The sequence below is a fragment of the Lepus europaeus genome, chromosome 10 (genome assembly GCF_033115175.1).
Source record: "Lepus europaeus isolate LE1 chromosome 10, mLepTim1.pri, whole genome shotgun sequence".
Classification (NCBI taxonomy): domain Eukaryota; kingdom Metazoa; phylum Chordata; class Mammalia; order Lagomorpha; family Leporidae; genus Lepus; species Lepus europaeus.
The window spans coordinates 14,955,240-14,975,592 of NC_084836.1; the positions used below are offsets into that span (position 1 = coordinate 14,955,240).

The following is a 20,353-nucleotide window of genomic DNA, read 5'->3' on the forward strand; positions in this document are numbered from 1 at the left end:
CATTTTTATTTCTCAATTAGAGCCCTTAACACATTTCTGCATATTTTTCCAGGTATAACTCAGAGGCTCCCTACGAGGCACATAGTCCATTCAGTCACCGGACCATTTAAAAAAGCACTTTCAAGGTGAGATATACAGAATATCAACAATGGTTGCCTCCTGACCATAAGGCAGAGGGAGTCTGATAATTTATAGACACGTGTCTTGTGCACAGTGGGCCCTCAGTAAAGCTTGGCTATGTTGAACTAAGCATTACATACAACACTTCCTGTTGCAATTATTGGCTGAGTCCCACAAGAGTTATCAGCTGGTATTAGAAGGCAAGCATTAAGAGGCAACTTTAAGCTAGGATTTAAGGGCAGGAAATTAACAAAAACTCTGTGTGTGTGTGCACACACATGCACATTTGCCATGGTGATTAAGATGTTTGTATTCCATACCCAGTGCCTGGGGCTCCAGTCCCAGCTTCACTTCTCATTCCAAATTCCTGCTAATGCAGTCCCTGGGAGGCAGCAGGTGGTGGCTCCAGTACTTAGGTCCCTGCCATCCATGGGGGAGGCCCGGATGGAGTTCTAGGTTCCTGGCTTCAGCATGGCCCAGCCCTGGCTGTGGTGGGCCACTGGGGGAGTTGAGCCAGCAGATGGAAGATCTGTCTCTGCTTTTCAAAAACAAATAAACAAATCACAGACCGGGAAGAGGTTCGAGGCAGAACAAACAGCACTCCCACAGCACACTGCTAGGCACACACCAGACCCCCGCGACAGCAGAAAAGCGCCCCGAGCGCCAGCTGGCTTGAAGCACAGTGAGCAAGTTGCTTCACTTCCCAGGGCCCCCAGCTTCCTCCCACTCTGAAGTGATTACACAGCGCGTGCTAGGGCTAGGGAGGAAGCACGTCTAGGTTTTTTGTGACCTTGAGCCTCTCCCTCCCTTGGGGTGCGGTCTCCATCCCTTTCCTTCTTATAAAATGGGAAAAACCGGATCCCTCCCTCTCGGAGCTTTTAGGAACACTGGTAGGTTGGCAAGCACGGAGCCTAGCGTTATTCGGTTTCCTTCTGCAAAAGCAGGGGTGACAGCCCTGGTCTGCACGCGGGCTTCCAGCACCCAGCCCGGAGCCCTTCGGAGGAGAGCTGCGGCCAGGCCAGACCGTGTGAACCCCCAGAGGGTAGAGAGCCTGGGGGGCTTGGGGACAGAGAGCAGACCGCCTCCGCCAAGCTCAATCAACGCGCTCCCTTGAGCAGACTTCGTGCAGGCCAGGAATCTTGGCTAACTCCTGTCATAGCTCTTCAGGCCTCCACCTTTCAACCCGAGGACCAGGACCAGGGCCGGCTCCAGGGGCGGTGGCGCGAGGTGCGGCGGGGGGCGAGTCCCAGCTCCCCGCAGGGAGGCTCGGCCGCGGGGTTCCCGCCCCTCACTCTCGCCCCCAGCGGCGGCAGGGCTCCTCGGGCGCCCCCTTCCCTCCGAAGGGCGGGCGGCTGGGCCCTTGGCCCCCTGCGCAGGGCCGTCCCCGGCTCGCGGCCCTGCGGCGCCCCGGCCACCGCCCCGGGGTCCCCACCGCGGGCGACCCAGCCCCCCCCCCCCACCGCGGCCCCCTCAGCGCAGACCCCGCCCGGCCCCCGCCGCCCCGCCCCGGCCGGCCCTCCCGCGGTGGGGTCGTGGCGGCGGGGAGGGGCCCCCGCCGGGCCGGCGTGCGTGGCAGGCTCTCCCGGCGCGGCTCGCTCGGCCTCCCGTCCCCGGGAGGCGGGGTCGGCGGCAGGCCCCCTCCTCCGCGCTCCTCGGCCGCCGCTCGCTCTCTCGCTCTCTCGCTCGCTCGCTCTCTCGCTCGCCGCGCCGACGCCAGCAGCGCCCGCGTGCCCCGCTCGCCCAGCCCCGGGGCGCCCGAGCCGCGCGCACCCCGCTCGCTCGCCTCCCCGCTCCGCGGCCTGAGCCGCCGCCATGCCCTCGGCCAAACAAAGGGGCTCCAAGGGCGGCCACGGCGCCGCGAGCCCCGCGGAGAAGGGCGCCCACCCGTCGGGCGGCGCGGATGACGTGGCGAGGAAGCCGCCGCCGGCGCCGCAGCAGCCGCCGCCGCCCGCGCCGCAGCCGCCGCCGCCGCAGCAGCAGCACCCGCCGCAGCATCCGCAGAACCAGGCGCACGGCAAGGGCGGCCACCGCGGCGGCGGCCGGTCCTCCTCCTCCGCGGCCGCCGCCGCCGCCGCCGCCGCCTCCTCGGCGTCCTGCTCGCGCCGGCTCGGCCGCGCGCTCAACTTTCTCTTCTACCTCGCCCTGGTGGCGGCGGCCGCCTTCTCGGGCTGGTGTGTCCACCACGTCCTGGAGGAGGTCCAGCAGGTCCGGCGCAGCCACCAGGACTTCTCCCGGCAAAGGGAGGAGCTGGGCCAGGGCTTGCAGGGCGTCGAGCAGAAGGTGAGTACCTCCGCGCGCCTCCGCTCCTCCCGCAGTGTCCGCCCGGCCGGCCCCGGGCCCCTCACTCTCTGCTCCGGCCATCCCAGGCCGTCCCCAAACCCCCTTTGTTAATGGCCGCGGAGGACCTGGGCCGGGGTGGTGAGGCCGGGCCTGCCTCGGACGGGTGGGCCGAGGGCCTGTCGCTGGCCGTTAGCGGTGACCTGGAAGGGAGCCGGCAGGCTCGGGGAGCCCATCCCTGTTGGATGAGGCCCCGCCGACTGCTCTGGAAGGGGAGCCAGCGCATCCCTGGAAGGCTGGGGCCAGGCCGCGCCTTAGCCCTGCCAGCGGGCGCCAGCCGAGCGAGCCGAGCCAAGGGCAGCGAGGGCTGGGGTTGGCCAAGCGCGGGGGGAAGTGTCCCTTGCCCTCTCGGGCCCTGTGGCCTTTTTGCACCCGCTGTGGGCCTCGGGAGCAGCCCTGCCTCGGCTTTGGAGGAAAAGGAAGCCAAAAATATCGGGCCATGCTGGTGAATAATTCTTTTAGACACTTTTGTACGGTGTTGAGAGGCCATGCTCACACAGGACCGGATCCTTGGGGCGCACCGAGCACTGACTGTTTGGACCCCATTTTCCAGAGCAGGAAAACTGAGGGTTAGAGAGAGAGGTGACTTGACAGAGACCCCAGCCCACGGGAGAGCGTCTGGGCACTGTGGTGTCTATGTAGGGTCTAGAGGGGTCGGTTTGGCCTGCAGCTCCCAGGGCACAGCTGCTTGGCTTTGGCCCTGTGGTTTCCCCAGACAAGGTGAGCCCCTTCGGTGTCATTCCCTGTCCTCTGGCACCCACCGGCGTCCTTGCTCCACGGAAGTTGGTTGCAGTAGTGAGACAAAAAGTCCCGCCACTTCTCAGGCCGGAACCGCTACGTCCTTCTCCCGGCGTGCTGCCTGTCCTGCCAAGTTTCTTTACTTTTGTTGAGTGTGCAACACTAGGATTTTCCTCTTCAGACTGGCGGAGCAACTGGAATGAGTCAGCCTGCTAAATGCTGCCGGCAAAGGGAGGTGACTTTTCTAGGGGAATTCGAGAGGCAGTGCTGCTTTGCCTATGGTGAATGTCAGCTCATCCTTAAAAAAAAAAACAAAAAAAAAAACAACAGACATACTGCTGGAGTGGCATCACTAGCTTCTGTGTTTTCCCTTGGTTCACCCACCCAGTTACTGATCACTCATAATATTTATTGACATCCGATAGTCATATGGCTCCGTGTAGGCCCTGTGGAAAGTGCAAAGGAGCAAAAAGCACAAATCGTGTTTGTGAAGCAGCCAATATGTAGGTGTCGGTTGGGCAGGCTCAGGAGACGGAGGGTGTGGCGGGTCCTCTGGCCTGTGTCCTGGTGGCCGGGACTGTGCCAGCCATCTAGTTGGCCATCAGCCCGTGTCGACAATGGCGAGAAAAGGAGTGGAGGGCACACAGGCGGGGGCACTGTCTTGGTCAGGTCTGAGGAGTGGGGGATAGCTACCTTGCCTGTGCAGGGTAACATTTAGCAAATGGTGAGAGGGGAGATTGGAAGTGAGGCCAGAACAGGAGAGGGTCTTGAATTCAGGTTGAAGAAATGAGGCTTTTTTGTTGTTTTTTAAAATCATGTGTGTCTCTCCCTCACTCCTTCCTTTCCTGTTCTCACCAGAAAGAACCATCATGGTCAGTTTCCTATCCACACGCTGTCAGGAGTCCTCAGAGCTCTAGTGCTGTTGAAATAGCCACCACTTTTCTTTTCCTTTCTTTTTTAACTAATTTTTTAAAAAGATTTATTTGAAAGGCTCTGTGGCAGAGAGAAGGAGACAGACAGAGAGAAAGGTGTTCCATTCACTGACTGGTTCATTCTCCAAATGGCCACAGGCCATGACTGAGCCAGGCCAAAGCCAGGAGCCTGGAATACCGTTAGTGTCTCCTGCCGAAGTGGCAGGGACCCAAGCACTTGGGCCGCCTTCCATTGCCTTCCCAGGTGCATTAGCAGGGAGCTGAATCAGAAGCAGAACAGCCAGGACTTGGACCTGCCTGCTGATACGGATGCCAGTGTGGCAAGCGGTGGCTTCACCTGCTGTGCCACAACGCTGGCCCCTAGCTACCTTTGTTTTAATTTAGTAATATAATCAAGCTGCTACTTATTGTCTCAGATTTATTGTGTACTTACTATGCGCCAGGCATTGTGCTAGACACACGACTGTGCATCTCTTTGGACTCTCACCATAGCTCCAAGAGATAATCAGTATTGCTTCGCCTTTTGTAGACGAGGAAGATGAAGCCAGGTAACTGTGGTTACTGAGCTCATCTGTGTTGGGGCTAGAATTCAAGCTGCAGTCTATGTCCTGGAACTGTTAACCCCTCTGCCGTTGACTTCATTCTCTCTCCCAGCCTGAACCTAGTAGGTGCTCAGGAAGTATTTGTTCTGTTGTCTTAAGAACGTGCCCAGAACAGTGTTAGGGTTTGCTGCAGTGTGCAGCCACTTCGGTCACATCTTTGGAGTGAGCAGTATGGGTATTTTGCATGGAAGGGCCAGTCTTAGTGGTTTGTCCGAAACCCAGGTTTGAACCGTTTTGTAACTCTGGACTTGGTGGGGGGGGGTGGGGTGGGATTTGGTTCTTACCGGAGAAATTACTCAGTGGTAGTATTCATAGTCAGTGTTCCCTGTGGGCCAGGCATTCTGTTATGTGCTTCATAGCCCTGATTTCAGTCTTCCCAGCCACCCCCTGAAACAGGTCCCACTTCCTAGCAGCATTTCACAGGTGAGGGCAGCTGAGGCAGGCTGAGTGTTGCTTCTATTCAGGGTGTCATACACAGATCCTAAGTGGTGGGTATGGGGTTGAAGTTGGAGTAGGGCGTGTGCCTGGTTTCTTTTGTTTTTCACTTTTTTTTTTTTTAAGAAGTTTTGTTTCTTTTTGAAATTTGTTTAAAGGGTCCAGAGAGAGAGAGAGAGAGAGAGAAATATCTTCCATTCACTGGTCTACTCCCGAAATGTCCACACTAGGCTGAAACCAGGCTCCAGGAACTCCACATGGGTGGCAGGGGCCCAGGTACTTGAGCTGTCCTCTGTTGCGTCCCAGGATGCATTAGCAGGAAGCTTGATTGGAAGCTGAGGTGGGACTCAAACGCAGGTGCTCCTATAGGAGATGCGGGCATCCGAGCAGAGGCTCAGCCCTCCGTACCACAGTGCCTGCCCCCAGGTGCTCTTGGTCTTAGAAAATGGCCAGAGTCACTTAACTGCACAGTCAGGGAGGCTGGCTTATCCTTACCCAGGAGTTCATCAGGCATCGGTTCATCGGCCCAGGGCTTCAGAAGATGTTGCTGGTTCAGTTCTGGGATCTCTGGAGAGCCAGTTGTTGCCCTGGCAAACCCAGGGTAGCATTCAGTGGTTGTAGGTTTAGTTCTGATGGGGACAGTTCATGGAGACTAGTGGCTTTTGTGGACCAGTGAGTTCTACGGTGGGATTTCTTTGCTTTCTTGCCTTGTTCCCTAGACAAGGAGGCAGGGCAGTGGGTATTGGCCGCCTTACTTCCAGGCCCTCACTGAACCTTGGACACACTGCTGGCTGTGCATATCACAGGGTAAGAGCTCATGTTGTGACGCCAACCATTCTGGCATCCTGATGCTCAATTCCACCACTTACCAGGTTCCTCATTTTTTTTTAAGGTTTTTTTTTTTTTTAGAATTATTTATTTGAAAGACAGAATTACAGAGAGGGGTAGAGCCAGAAAGAGAGGTCTCCCATCCACAGGTTCACTCCCCAAATGACTGCAACGGCCAGAGCTGAACTGACCCAAAGCCAGGTGCCAGGAGCTTCTTCGGGTCTCCTGTGCGGGTGCAGGGGTCTGAGGACTTGGGCCATCTTCTTCTGCTTTCCCAGGCCATAGCAGAGAATTGGATCGGAAGAGGAACAGCCGGAACTTGAACTGGTGCCCATATGGGATGCAGGCGCTGCAGACTGCGGTTTTAACCTGCTGTGCCACAGCGCCAGCCCGGCCCCCAGGTTCCTCACTTATAAAATGGAGGTCAGGGGCTGGCACTGTGGTGCAGTGGGTTAATGCCCTGGCTTGAAGCGCTGGCATCCCATATGGGCGCTGGTTTGAGGCCTGGCTGCTCCACTTCCGATCCAGCTCTCTGCAATGGCCTGGGAAAGCAGTAGAAGATGGCCCAAGTCCTTGGGCCCCTGCACCTGCGTGTGGGACCTGGAAGAAGCTCCTGGCTCCTGGCTTTGGACTGGCGCAGCTCCGGCTGTTGCTGCCCATTGGGGAGTGAACCAGCAGTTGGAAGACCTCTCTCTCTCTGCCTCTCCTCTCTCTGTGTAACTCTGACTTTAAAATAAATAAGTAAATCTTAAAAAAAAAATGGAGATCAGAGGAAGCTGCCAACCTGAGATGAAGGTGAGGCTGTGATGAGGTGCTGTCTTTGAAGTGCTTTGCAGAATTGTTGGTACCCAGAAAGTGTCCCTTTGAATGTCAGCCATTGCTAACACCCAGTCCCTCACCACTGCCCCAGCTAGCTGTGAGCTCCGTGAGAGCAGGGAGCCTCTCCCAGCCATTATTTTATTCCTGGCATCTTGCCCAGTGCCCATCTTTTAGTGGGTATCCTACATATGTTGGGGGACAAATACACCCAATTTCATATCGATTGTAATGAGTCCCTTGTACCTGAACAACTCCCAGTGCCCTCAAGTGGGGGCACACTGGCCCTTGTATAGTGTAAGGGGATGGTTGGTTTGGTGTTATCCCTAATTTCTGACCTAATCCCTCTCCTAGCCGTTTGTAAAGTTCCTGCCCAGGTTAGGGGTGACAGGAATCAAAGCGGGAATGAACCAGCTCAGTGTTTACCAGGCTAAACTCTGAACTCATTCATTCTGTGGTTCATTCAGAAACTGCAGGATGAACACCTGGCACGCCGCAGGAACTGTGTTCACCTGCTGGCTGAGAACAGGCAGGCTGAGTGGTTTCATCGCTTGGTTCCAGAGGTGCCTTCTTGGGGCGTCTATGACGCGGGTTGTGTGGCTAGGCAGGGGAACCGTCACTGTTCTGGAGTCCCTGAGAACCTTAGTCCCATTTGTCCTCAGATCACAGACTGAGCTACACTTGGGAGACCTGGGAGTTGGAGAGCAGCTGGGACTTCTTTGTGCTCACGGGGCTGGTGATCGATTGGTGGGCCTGGAACTAGAGCCCAGAAGTCCTGCTCACCTTCCTGCTGCGCGCTTACAGTTTATTCTCTTGCTCTTTAGCATTGGTCTGAGGACGGCGCTGGCAATCTGCAGACTTCTGAGAATGAAGACAGTAGCTACAGTGCACTCACTGTGCATTAGGCGTGTTCAAGTGCTTTGTACGTACAATCGTACTTCACAAAGTTTATGAGAAATGGAATGAAAAGAAATTTATTTTGGGGGCTGGCATTGTGGCATAGCTGGTAAAGCCTCTGCCTGTGATGCCGGGATCCCATATGGGTGCCGGTTCGACTCCCAGCTGCTCTGCTGCTAACAGCCTGGGAAAAGCAGCAGAAGATGGCCCAAGTGTGTGGGTCCCTTCATCCACTTGGGAGACTTGAAGGAAGCTCCTGGCTTTGGTCTGGCCCAGTCCTGGCCATTGTGGCCATCTAAGGAGTGAACCAGCAGATGGAAGATCTCTAACTCTGACTTTCAAATAAATAAATAAATAAATTTAAAAAAAATTTTTTTTTTAATTTTTTTATTTTTGACAGGCAGAGTGGACAGTGAGAGAGAGACAGAGAGAAAGGTCTTCCTTTTGCCGTTGGTTCACCCTCCAATGGCCGCCACGGTAGGCGTGCTGCGGCCGGCGCACCGCGCTGTTCCGATGGCAGGAGCCAGGTGCTTCTCCTGGTCTCCCATGGGGTGCAGGGCCCAAGGACTTGGGCCATCCTCCACTGCCCTCCCTGGCCACAGCAGAGAGCTGGCCTGGAAGAGGGGCAACCGGGACAGGATCGGTGCCCCGACCGGGACTAGAACCCGGTGTGCCGGCGCCGCAAGGCGGAGGATTAGCCTGTTGAGCCACGGCGCCGGCCAATAAATAATTTTTTTAAAAAAAGTTTATTGGGCTACAAAAGTTTTTGAAATCCATGCATAATACTTTCATAATACACATTTACATGAGTTTTTGCAAGACCGCCCATATTTCAAGAAAGATTTATGTTTTGATTGTATTTTCTACAAACTTTTTTTTTTTTTTTTTTAAGATTTATTTGTTTATTTGAAAGGCAAAGTGGCAGAGAGAGGGGGAGAGACAGATTTTCCATCCACTGATTCACTATCCAAATGCCAGTAATAGCCAGGGCTAGACCAGGCCAAAGCCTGGAGCCAAGAGCTCCATCCATGTCTCTCACATAAGTGGCAGGGACTCAACCACTTGGGCCATCATCTAGTGCCTCCCAGGTGCTGGACTGGCAGTATGGAGCAGCAGGGACTCAAACTGGCTCTCTGATATGTAATGGGGCATCCCGAGAGGCTGCCTACCCACTGCACCACGACACCTGCCCCTCTGCAGACTTTTGAAGTACCCTCATGTTTACTGACATAATCCTCGCAGAAAGAATCCAGTGAGTCTGGTACTGTTTTTGTCCTATCCTGCAGCTGTTAGGCTCAGTAGCTTGCCCAAGACCATCCAGCTAGCAAGTGTCACTGGTAAGATTTGAACCTGGTAGTGTTTAAGCATAAACAAATGAAGACAGCAAGATAATGAACCCAAGTTCCAGTGATTCAGTCTTGCCATTCTTTGTTGCGTTCTGCCACTACCCCTCCCTCCCTCTCTTTGTGGGTCGAGTAGAGCAGTGTGTGACTCCACACCCTCTGCCCTCTGTCTTACTGAGTGCCCCTTGGTCTTTCTTGTTTTCCAGATGGTCTTGGCATTGGGAAGTGGCTCAGGCCGTGTGCAAGGCCACAGTGCAGGTAGAGGCCAGTCTGTCTTGAATCCAGAAGGTCCCTGGGGGTCAGAGCTTCCAAAAATGTTGGCAGCATAGGTCTGGGCACCCCCAATGAGCCCGTGTCGCCATGGCAGATCCAGAGGGTGGTGAACTAGGAAGTGATTTTAAAATGAACCCCCAAAGAATTTCAGGATTTATTTCTGATTGGTAAGGATTCCTTTCCTTTCTTCTGTTTTCTTTGTTTCTTTTAACAAAACACATGCCACACCTAACAAAGTTAACTACAGTTCTAGAGTGTCACCTGATACTCAGTCCGCAGTCCTGTTTCCTGGGTTCATGCCCCAGATGTCTTTTTAACAGTAGTTTGTTTGAATCGGGATCCATATAAGATTCACATGTTACGTTTGATTGAAAAATCTCTTCCGTTCTTCTAATCTATAGAAGTTTCTTTCTTCCCCTTGTTTACAGTGCCATTTGCTTGCTGAAGATCGTGGCCCTGTGTCCTGCAGAAGTGCCCACAGCATAGGATTTGTTGGTTGCAGGCTCGTGATGTGATCTCTTGTGTGTTTCCTGTGAATTGGTGCTTAAACCTGGGGACTTGGTAGTCGGGCTGTTCTTTTTCTCTTTCCTTGTTTTTCTTTTTCTTTTCTTTTCTTTTTTTTTTTTTTGGGCAACAAAGCATTATAGGCAGTAGCTTGTGTCATGTCAGGACAAAGCCCAGCTATTAATCATATTATAATCCTCTCAAGTGTATTAAACCAACTCCCTTGGGTAGTTCCTGGGTCAGACCTGTTGAGGATAGAATTTATGTGGAAGGAAATGAGTGTCAGACAGGATTGTGATGTCTTCACAGAACCAGGTCTAACCCGCTGCTCACATTTTACAGTCTGGACGTGGGAGGGGTGGGACAGTGACTCGTTCAGGCTTCTGTGGCTAGAAGAGGTAAGCAGAGACCAGTACCCCTGCCTCTTGACTCCCATCCCAGTATCTCCATGTGCCCCAAGAATATTTGGGTGGCTCTTTTGAGTTGCAAGGGCTAGAAACCCAGCCCAAAGTGGCAGAGTGAGTGAGTGAGAGAGAGAGAGAATTGATTGGCACAAACTAAAAAGTTCCCAAGTGGATTCCTTCAGGTATAGCTATATCCAGGGCTATGCAGGTTATGGCTTCAGAACTTGAGCTCGTCCTCTCTCAGGTCGGCTTCCCTCTGTACCGGCCTCATTCTTAGATTGGCACTCCTCATGTGCTAATCCGAGCGGTCCCTGGCCACTCTCATCTTAAAGATAGCAATCCCAGTGGGAAAAGATCCCCCCTGCCCCACCTTCCCACCTGCACCCCAGTAACGCCTATAGAAGACCTGTAATGCTCTCATTGCCTGTCTTAGGCCTTGTGCCTATTCTCAGGTTAATAACAGTGGTTCCTGGTGGGATGGGCTGGAGGGAGAGCACCGTGTTATAAACCATTCCTGGGACACCTGGAACCCACGGTTGGTCCCCAGAACCACATGGACTTGGGGCAGGCGTTTAGCCTCTCCAGTGTACTTGGAGTTTATTTTTATTTTTATTTATTTTATTCTTCTGAAAGAAAGTGCTTTTATATACAGTTTCACTCCCCAAATGCCTGCAATATCCAGGGATGAGCCATGCTAAAACCAGAAGCCTGGAACTTAATCTGGGTCTCCATGAAGGTAGCAGGGGCCCAACCATGTGAGCCATCATGTGCTGCCTCCCTGGGTGTACCTTAGCTGGAAGCTGGATTGGAAGTGGAGCTGGGACTTAAACCCGGGCACTCTGACATTGGATTTCAGGTGTCCCAGATGGCGACTTAATCACTGTCAGATGCACACCCCAGTGCGTAGGTCGGATTCCTGCTCCACCTTCTGACTCCACCTCCTGCTAATGCAGATCCTGGGAAACAGTGGTGATGGCTCAAGTAATCAGATTCCTCACCCACAGGGGAGACCCAGGACCCTGGTTTTAGTTCTTCTCCCTTTGCTTCTGGCCATTGTGGGCATTTAGAGAAGCAACCAGGAGGTGGGCTCTATCTCCTCTTGTTCACTCACTCTCTAACCCTCTGCTTCTCGACTTAACAAATAAAAACTAAAAAAGGAAAACACATGGACTGTATATGTTTCTGTGAAGGAAGACTGGTGTTGTTCTGCAAGAGAAGGAACCTGGAGGCCCACAAGATGAAACCGCAAAAATGCTATGCCATGTGAGACTGCTTGGCTCTTCTCAGCGGTTAATGTGTACGTTTTGGTTACAGGTGCAGTCTCTGCAGGCCACATTTGGGACTTTTGAGTCTATCCTGAGAAGCTCCCAACACAAACAGGACGTCACAGAGAAAGCCGTGAAGCAAGGGGAGAGCGAGATGAACCGCATCAGCGAAGTCCTGCAGAAGCTGCAGAACGAGATCCTCAAGGACCTCTCGGACGGCATCCACGTGGTGAGGGACGCCCGCGAGCGGGACTTCTCGTCCCTGGAGAACACGGTGGAGGAGCGGCTCACGGAGCTCACCAAGTCCATCAACGACAACATCGCCATCTTCACCGAGGTCCAGAAGAGGAGCCAGAAGGAGATCAACGACGTGAAGGCCAAGGTCGCCTCTCTGGAGGAGTCCGAGGGGTACAAGCAGGATCTAAAAGCCGTGAAGGCCGCGGTGAAGGAAATGCAGGCCTCGGCCGAGTCCAGGGAGAGGGACGTGGAGGCCCTGAGGAGCTCCCTGCAGGCCGTGGAGGCCGATGTCTACACGGAGGTCCGGGAGCTGGTGAGCCTCAAGCAGGAGCAGCAGGCGTTCAAGGAGGCCGCCGACAAGGAGCGCCTGGCCCTGCAGGCCCTCACCGAGAAGCTTCTGCAGTCTGAGGAGTCTGTGTCCCACCTGCCCGAGGAGGTGAGGAGGCTCGAGGAGGAGCTGCACCAGCTCAAGGCTGATTCCCGCCGGCCCGAGGAAAATGGAGTCTTCGGAAGCTCGGATGCCTTGGAAGCGCTCCGGGAGAAGAGTCAGGGCCTGGACTCCAGGCTGCAGACCGTGGAGGACGGAGTCCACGCTGTGCAGGCGGCTGCCGAGCACCAGACTGAGAGCCTGGAGTTGCTCCTGTCCAAGAGCCAGGAGCACGAGCAGCGCCTGGCTGCGCTGCAGCAGCGCCTGGAAGGCCTGGGGGCCTCCCCGGAGGCTGACAAGGACGGCCTGGCCAGCACCGTGAGGAGCCTGGGGGAGGCCCAGCTGGCGCTCTACACAGATGTGGAGGAGCTGAAGAGGAGCGTGGGCGAGCTCCCCAGCACCGTGGAGTCGCTCCAGAAGGTGCAGGAGGAGGTGCACACCCTGCTCGGGCAGGACCGCCCCCAGGCCGCCCCGCTGCCCCCGCAGGACGTCCTGGACAGACTCTCTTCTCTCGACAACCTGAAGGCCTCCGTGAGCCAAGTGGAGTCGGACTTGAAAATGCTCAGGACTGCCGTGGACAGCTTGGTGGCGTACTCGGTCAAAATCGAAGACAACGAGTTGAACGTGCGCTCGGCCAAGGGCTTGCTGGATGACCTGAGGAAAGACGTGGATAGGTTGTTTGTGCTGGTTGAAAAGATCTATGAGAAGATCTAAGGAGTTGTGTGTGGAGGCTGCGGATTTTAAGTCCAGTTTCTCATGACCAAAAAAAAAAAAAAAAAAAGTTGTTTTCTCCCCAGGGCCGCCTTCCTCAGTTTCGTGTCCCCTCTCAAAGAGCAGGTAGATGCCACCTGAACACGACGGCATTGCGTTCCTGTGCCCAGTTAATTTATTTGCAGTTATTCCCCCATACTGTTGATTTCTTACGTTTTCTGCTTCTGCCTTTGGTGGGTGTCCTGAAGGCCCAGCCCCACGCCTAGCAGGTGGTGCTTAGAAGGGACGTCCCTGACATCCTAGACAGGTGATAATGGCTCCAGCTGAGGGCTAACAGAAGCAGGTCAACTCCAGCCGCTCAAGGCCTGATGTCAAGTTAAACGCGTGGGGGATGGGAGGGGCCTTTTCTCTCTGATTGTCTCTAAGGAAACTTCATTTCACTTTTTTTTTAAAAAAAAATATGTTTGGCCAGAGTTTTCATGAGACACCTCTCACTTGTCTTCCACTTTAACCTGGTTAAAACTCAGATGTCAGCTCTGAGTCGGGAGGGGCTGCTTGAGGGGTGCCTGCTGCTCACGGGTGTCCTTCCCGTCGTGGAATCACCTAGCGATCTCAAAGGTAACTATGCAAAGAATCCAGACGGTTCTGAACGTGAAGTGCAACACCCAGCGCAGTCCTCAGTGCCCCTCTGTCCCCACCCACAGGGGTCAGCCCTTAGGAAGGGTGCCAGGAGTGCCTAGGTGTAGAATCCCAGAAAGGGACGTGTTGTGGGTTCTTTCAGGAAGTGGGTTATGCGAGCTGTCCACCAAGGAAGGGGATGTCTGCTTGGAGAATGTAGGCCAGAGCGTTGTATTTGAACATGATGTCCACGTTGAGGTGTGCTGTCAGTGCAGGCCCATCTGCTGGTGGGGTGTGTGCACTGCGATTCTGTAGTTGTTGGCTGTGTCCCTCCCCCTTTGACCCGTATTGTTCTTTAATGGCTGTCTTGCCCTTCAAAAAGAAAAAAGAAAAAAAAAAAAAAAAAACACTGAAAAGGAAAAGGAAAAAAAAAAACCAGTTTGTTTAGTTTACTGTGAAATGAACTGTATGGCTTATTTACAGTATTTTTAATTCTTAATAAACACTTGAGCTTTGTTATGATTTTTCCAGAGTGGTTGCTTTCTGAAAATTTAGTAATGAGGATGTATTTTGTTTGTGTATTAGTCTGTTTGTCATTACTGTGACATAAAACCCGAGGCAGGCTGACTGTAGAAAGAAAAGAGGTTTGGGGCCGGCGCTGTGGTGTAATGGGTAAAGCCGTTGCCTGCAGTGCTGGCATCCCATATGGGTGCCGGTTCTAGTCCCGGCTGCTCCACTTCGATCCATGCTATAGCCTGGGAAGGCAGTGGAGGATGGACCAAGTCCTTGGGCCCCTGCACCCGCATGGGAGACCTGGAGGAAGCTCCTGGCTTCAGATTGACGCAGCTCCAGGCATTGTGGCTATCTGGATAGTGAACCAGTGGGTAGAAGACCTTTCTCTCTCTCTCTCTCTCTCTCTCTCTCTCTGCCTCTGCCTCTGCCTCTCTGTAATTCTGCCTTTCAAATAAAAAAGTTAAAAACAACAACAACAAAAGGCTTATATTGCCATCAGTTCTAGAGGCTCCAGTGCACGGCACTGGCATCAGTCGGCCCCAGGGAGGCCCTCGTAGTGGATGGCAGGGGTGCATGGGAGAGGGAGAAGTCACATCTGGGAACAGGAGGCCAGGCCGGTTCAGGCTTGACAGCTCAGGGATCCCACGTTCCCGTCCCAGGGAGCGTTGCCAGTAACCTGAGGGCTGCCGGCCAGGTCCTGACTCTAGAAGGTTCCACATCCTCTCCCAACACCACTGCTTGGGGGACCGAGCATCCAACACATGAACTTCAGGGGATTGTATCCAAACCACAGCAAGCAGTTTGCAATACTCAGGACTGGAAAAAAGGTAAGGTTTTAATGTTAACATTTTTTTTTTTCAATCCTAAAACCAAAATGGCCTGACTCTTGGGCCTAGAGGCATAATATGATGGACACTCAGACTGGTTTGAGGTCTGCTGGTCTACAACTCTGTTGGCCTCAGCAGATAGAATCTGCTGGGAGAGCTTTCAAAAAGTGCTCATGCCCAGCCCCCAGGGGTTTGGAGTGGGATGTAAAGGAGTGGCACCAGCGCCAGGATTGAGAACCAGGTCTTGGCCCTCTTGGCAACCTTCGGTCCAGGGACAGGGAGGCACCCTTGTTTCCCTCACTTCCCTAGGCCGCCTTCCTGCTACCACCTGGTCAGGACAGATGCTGTTTAATGAGCACCTGGTTGTTGCATGGCTGTGTGCCAGGTATTCTGCTGAGCACCATGTCGGCCTGTGTTGCTTCCTCCTCATATCTCCCCAAGATATGCAGTCCAGTTCCTCATTTCACAAAGGTAGCAGGTGAGAAGCATCCTGCAAGTTCACCTAGAAGGGGTTGAGCAGAGATTGGAACCCAGGCCCTACTTTTTTTTTTTTTTTTTAAGATCTGTTTATTTGAAAGCTAGAAGTACAGAGAGAGATGGGGAGAGAGAGGAAGAGAGAAGGAATCTTCCATCGGGGGTCTGCACTGTGGCATGGCGGGTAAAGCTGCTGCCTGCAGTGCTGGCATCCCATAGGGGTGCCGGTTTGAGTCCCGGCTGCTCCACTTCTGATCCAGCTCTCTGCTATGACCTGGGAAAACAGTAGAAGATGGCCCAACTCCTTGGGCCCCTGCACCCACGTGGGAGACCTGGAGGAAGCTCCTGGCTTTGGATCGGCACAGCTCCGGCCATTGCGGCCAGTTAGGGAGTGAACCAGCAGATGGAAGACCTCTCTCTCTCTCTCTCTCTCTGCCTTTCCCTCTATCTCTGTGTAACTCTGACTTTCAAATAAAATTTTTTTTTAAATCTTCCATCCCCTGTTCACTCCCAAGATGGCTGCAATGGCCAGGGCTGGGCCAGGCTGAAGCCAAGAGCCAGGAGCTTCTAGGCCTCCCACATGAAAGCAAGGGGCCCAAGCAGTTGGACCACCTTCTGCTACTTTCCCGGGTGCATTAGTAGGGAGCTGGATTGGAAGTGGAGCAGCCGGGACTTGAACTGGTGGAGGCTTTACCTATGCCATAGTACCACGCTCTACTTGTAAAGTGGCCACGTCATCCACTGACGCCAGTGCAGGTGTGCACTGGCCTGTGGAGTGTCTGGCTTGCTTCAGGTCCTGAGGATGCAAGAGATCTTTTCTCTCCCCACCAGGAGCAGTGGTGGCCAGGACCCAAGTGCACACGCAGTATCGTACCCTCCCTGTTGGCTGGGGACCTCACCACAACTTCTATCCTGAGCTTCGTGGTTTTCCCAGAGTGGTTTCCACGTCAGGATGGGCCCTTTAAGTTGGTTTCTGCTTTTACTTTAAAGGTCTCCATTTTTATTTCAAAATAAATGTCTTTGTTTCTGTCTTTATTTTCATTTTGAAGTGTAAGAGTTGATACGTGCTCTTGGCTAACAGCTTTTACCCTGTTTTGGGGGAGTGTGCATCAGAAGCCCCCATTTGTGGAGGCCAGTTGATTGCATTGGGCATATTCTTGCCCTTCCTCCTGCCATTGTCTCTGCAGTCTCCCATCTTGGAGTGCTGAGGTTCTCATGTAATGTTACGGTAGAGGACGCTCACAAATGTCAGATAAATAATCCAGTATAAATAAGTGGGGAAGATAAATAAAAGGAATGCATTAGGAATCCACATGCTCTTGATGGGGCAGTTGGAGATAGGGCTTTACCCCACATAACAATCACAGGTCAGTCTCTGTGTATCCATTCATTCACTCATTCAACATTTACTGGGACCATAGCCAGAGAGTTTGCTAAGCATTTGTGAGTTAAAGATGCACAGGATAGGATCCCATCCTTAAAGGACTGTGGAAATTGGTAGGAGTCAGGAGGAGATACAGGTGAGCTACCCAGCTGTAAAGGAGAAAGGCAGGAGAGGCCGGTTTTGCCAGAGTTGGACTACAGGTGGGTAGATCAGGTTTGCAAAGGCCTGCGGGAAGTCCCTTGGAATGTTTCCATGAGTGATGGGAACCTTCAGGAAGTACTAGGTTATTCTGTCCTTTGAGCAGAATAGACACAAGTTGTTACAGGTGTAGATTAACCTGCACCAAGTGCAGATCCAGCACCAGGATAAGAGGCTGCAGTGATGGCGCGGGCGCTGTGGCGTAGCAGGTAAAGCTGACGCCTGCAGCTCTGGCATCCCCATATGGGTGCTGGTTCAAGTCCCGGCTGCTCCACTTCCAATCCAGCTCTCTGCTATGGCCTGGGAAAGCAGTAGAAGATGGCCCAAGTCCTGGGCCCCTGTACCTACATGGGAGACCCAGAGGAGGCTCCTGACTCCTGGCTTTGGATCAGCACAGATCTGGCTGTTGCAGCCAACTGAGGAGTGAACCAGTGGATGGAAGACCTCTCTCTATAGCTGTCTTTCAAATAAATCAATCAATCTTAAAAAAAAAAAAAAAAAGAGGCTGCAGTGTGCTAACAGTCCCCAGACAGGACTGTTGGCGCACTGGTGAGGGGACTGCTCCTCCACTTCTGGGCAAGTCACAATGATGTGATGATGGTGGTGGCAGTGGTGATGGGAACTTAAGGCTGCTGCTGGGAACGGTGATGGCAATGGAGGTGGTGATGGTTGTGATGATGTTGTAACTGCTGGATGAGGCAGTGGGTGGAGAGTGTTTAACTTTATGATAACATCTGGCACAGAGCGTTCCAAGGCTTATGCATGCAGTCAGACCAGAGGTTAAAAGACTGAAGTCCTTGTGTGCTGTTTGGTAGATAGGTGCTGCCCTGAGCCCCTAAGTGACCTCTCTTGGAACCACCATAGCTCTTCACAGTCCAGCAGCTAATAGGTTAATACCCTGGCAGAGCAGGGTGCCTACCAGCATTGGCCTGGATGGGTGGATTCCGTGCTTTACCAGTGATTAAATAATTGGTGTGTGTGGGAGCAATTTGTTTTAGAGAAATGACTACACGAGGAGGTGGGGAAACTTGATCCCAATCCTAACATGTGAGCAGGGTTGTCAGGTAACCAGGCCAATGGTGTTGGAAATGGCCTGCAGAGTTGAGAGTCCATGGGCAGTTGCGGAGAGAGCAGAGGCGGGCAGCAGGGTGGAGGTGGGGCTGACCTGCAGAGGATGAGTTGTATTCTTTGAACTCTGGGGAATCACCACTTGGAAGCAGGGGTGGGAGTAATAACCATGATCGGAGCTGGGGCTTAGAGCGCCCCTCCCTGGCAGGATTGGAGGAGCGTAAGACAGAGGCAGGAGGACAATGGGAGGCTCAGTGGTCCAGGCCCCAACTGATGAGGCTGAACAACAGCAAAGGACCTGCAAATGAGGACTGAGATGGATTTCTCTTTCATATTTATTTATTTACTTGAAAGGCAGAGTGACACAGAGAGGAGAGACAGAACAAGAGATCTTCCATTCACTGGCTCACTCCCCGAATGGCTACAACAGCAGGGGCTGACTCAGACCAAAGCCAGGAGGCTGGAACTCCATCTGGGTCTCCCATGTGGGTGGCAGGGGCCCAAACACTTGAGCCATGCCCTGCAGCCTTCCCAGGTATGTTAGCAGGGAGCTGGATCGGAAGTGAAGCCGCTGGGACTCCAACTGGCACTACAATATGGGATGCTGGCTCAACACGCTGTGCAACCATGCCAGTCCCTTGCGGATGGATTTCAAAGCCATGCCCTATTAGACCCTCGGGGTGTACGTGGGCTGAGGGAGGGAGAGGGGGTAAGCTCACAGAGAGCCCCTGGGATGCCACGGTCCCAAGCTCCTAGCATTTACTATGGAATTAAGGAAGCAGATGAAGCTATGGAAGAAATTAAAAACGTGAAGGAAAGGAACCCAGGGGCAAATGATCAGAGAAGGAGGAAGAAAAACCACTGGGGAGCCATGTCCAAGAAAACACGCATAGAGGAACTCCCCAGGAGGAACCTGGCCAGCAGCCACGGCGGTGTGCGTGTGCTCGTTAACCACCCATTACCAGATAGCAGTATTAAAATTTGTATTAAATTCATATTAGAATATTAATATAATATTAAATGCTTTCTGAAACTTCCCTAGTTGGGAACAGCTGGCTTGTAGTCTAGCGGTTAAGATCTCTGTGTTCCATGTTAGAGGCCTGGGTTCGGTTCCCGGCTCCGGCTCCGGCTCCTGACTTCAGCTTCCTGCTAATGCGGCCCCTGGGAGTCAGCAGTGATGGCTCCAGTCACTGGCTCCCTGCAACCCATGTGGGAAACCTGATTGGGTACCCAGCTCCTGGCCTTGACCCCGGCCCAGCCCCGACCATTGTGGACATGGAATGGGAGCACTCTGATTCTCGAATCACATTACTAATTTGTTTCCTGCCTGAAGGCATTCCACAGGGAAGACATTTTTTTAACAGAGAAAAAGTGCTTCTCTTCACAGTTTCCAGCAAGGCCTGTATCATTATTTTTGATATTGACAAAGGGCCTGGCCTGTAGTAGATACCAAGAAATCGGTGAGTTGGGAAGGCTTTGCAGAGCTAACCCCTTGCAAGTCTGTCATTTCTTCCTGCTACCAGGGGTGGTGCCTTGTTTTGGGCTGTTGTGGTCCAGAATCTTTGGTCTTTCTTCCAGGGTTTGGAGCAGACCCCCTATGGCCAATGTGTGATGTTGGGCAAATGTAGCTTCTAACTTTCCTGAATCTCACTGCAAAGTGATGGAATGGGACCAGGCCAAGGCTCTCAAATTTTGAACATGCACCAGAGTCTCCTGGAAATTGTCAGCTCTGGTTCCACTCCCAAGAGTTTCCACTTCAGTAGGTTTGTGTCGGGACCCAAAAACTTGAATTTATAACAAGTTCTGGTGATTCTGATGCTGCTTGTCTGGGGATTCAACTTTGAGAACCACCAGATCACATGATTCCTAAAACAAAATTAGAGAGTAAGGCTAGAACTCTGTGGTGCCAGGGGCATTTATTTCTACCTACAGGGAAGAGGTGATGGACCAGGCAGCTATAATCAGATATCCCCAAAGGAAATGGGAAAGCCGGGGGCAGGAGGTTGGGGTAGTGGCTAAGACACTTCTTGGGATGCCCCTGGGTTTGAGTCCTGGCTCTTTTCCCAGTTCCAACTAACTACAAATGCACACCCTGAGACACAGTGGTGATGGCTCAAGTACCCCACCCCCAATGTGGGAGACCTGGATAGAGTTCCTAGCTCCCTGTTTTGACCTGGCCCAGCCCTGGCTGTGGTGGGCATGTACAGAGTGAACAAGTGGATAGAAACTAACTCGCTCGCTTGCTCTCTCGCTCGCTCGCTCTCTCAAATAAAATAAACTAAAATTTAGAATGAAGAAACACGATTAACCGCGTCCCTGCACCTGTGTTCTGCCACCCTGGGTGGCTTTGCGTTTCCTCTTCCTCCCACTCTGAGCTCCCTGACTCCTGAGCCAGGGGCTGA

At 53.2% G+C, this 20,353-nt stretch overlaps 1 protein-coding gene across 1 annotated transcript; it reads left to right on the forward strand.

Moving 5' to 3' along the window:
- Positions 1 to 1,911: 1,911 nt before the first annotated feature.
- On the forward strand, positions 1,912 to 14,009 carry CKAP4 (cytoskeleton associated protein 4). Its single transcript, XM_062202980.1, has 2 exons — positions 1,912 to 2,400; positions 11,544 to 14,009. Exons 1-2 carry the CDS (start codon positions 1,933 to 1,935, stop codon positions 12,870 to 12,872), a joined length of 1,797 nt encoding a protein of 598 aa, XP_062058964.1. The 5' UTR covers positions 1,912 to 1,932; the 3' UTR covers positions 12,873 to 14,009.
- The last annotated feature ends 6,344 nt before the right edge of the window (positions 14,010 to 20,353 follow it).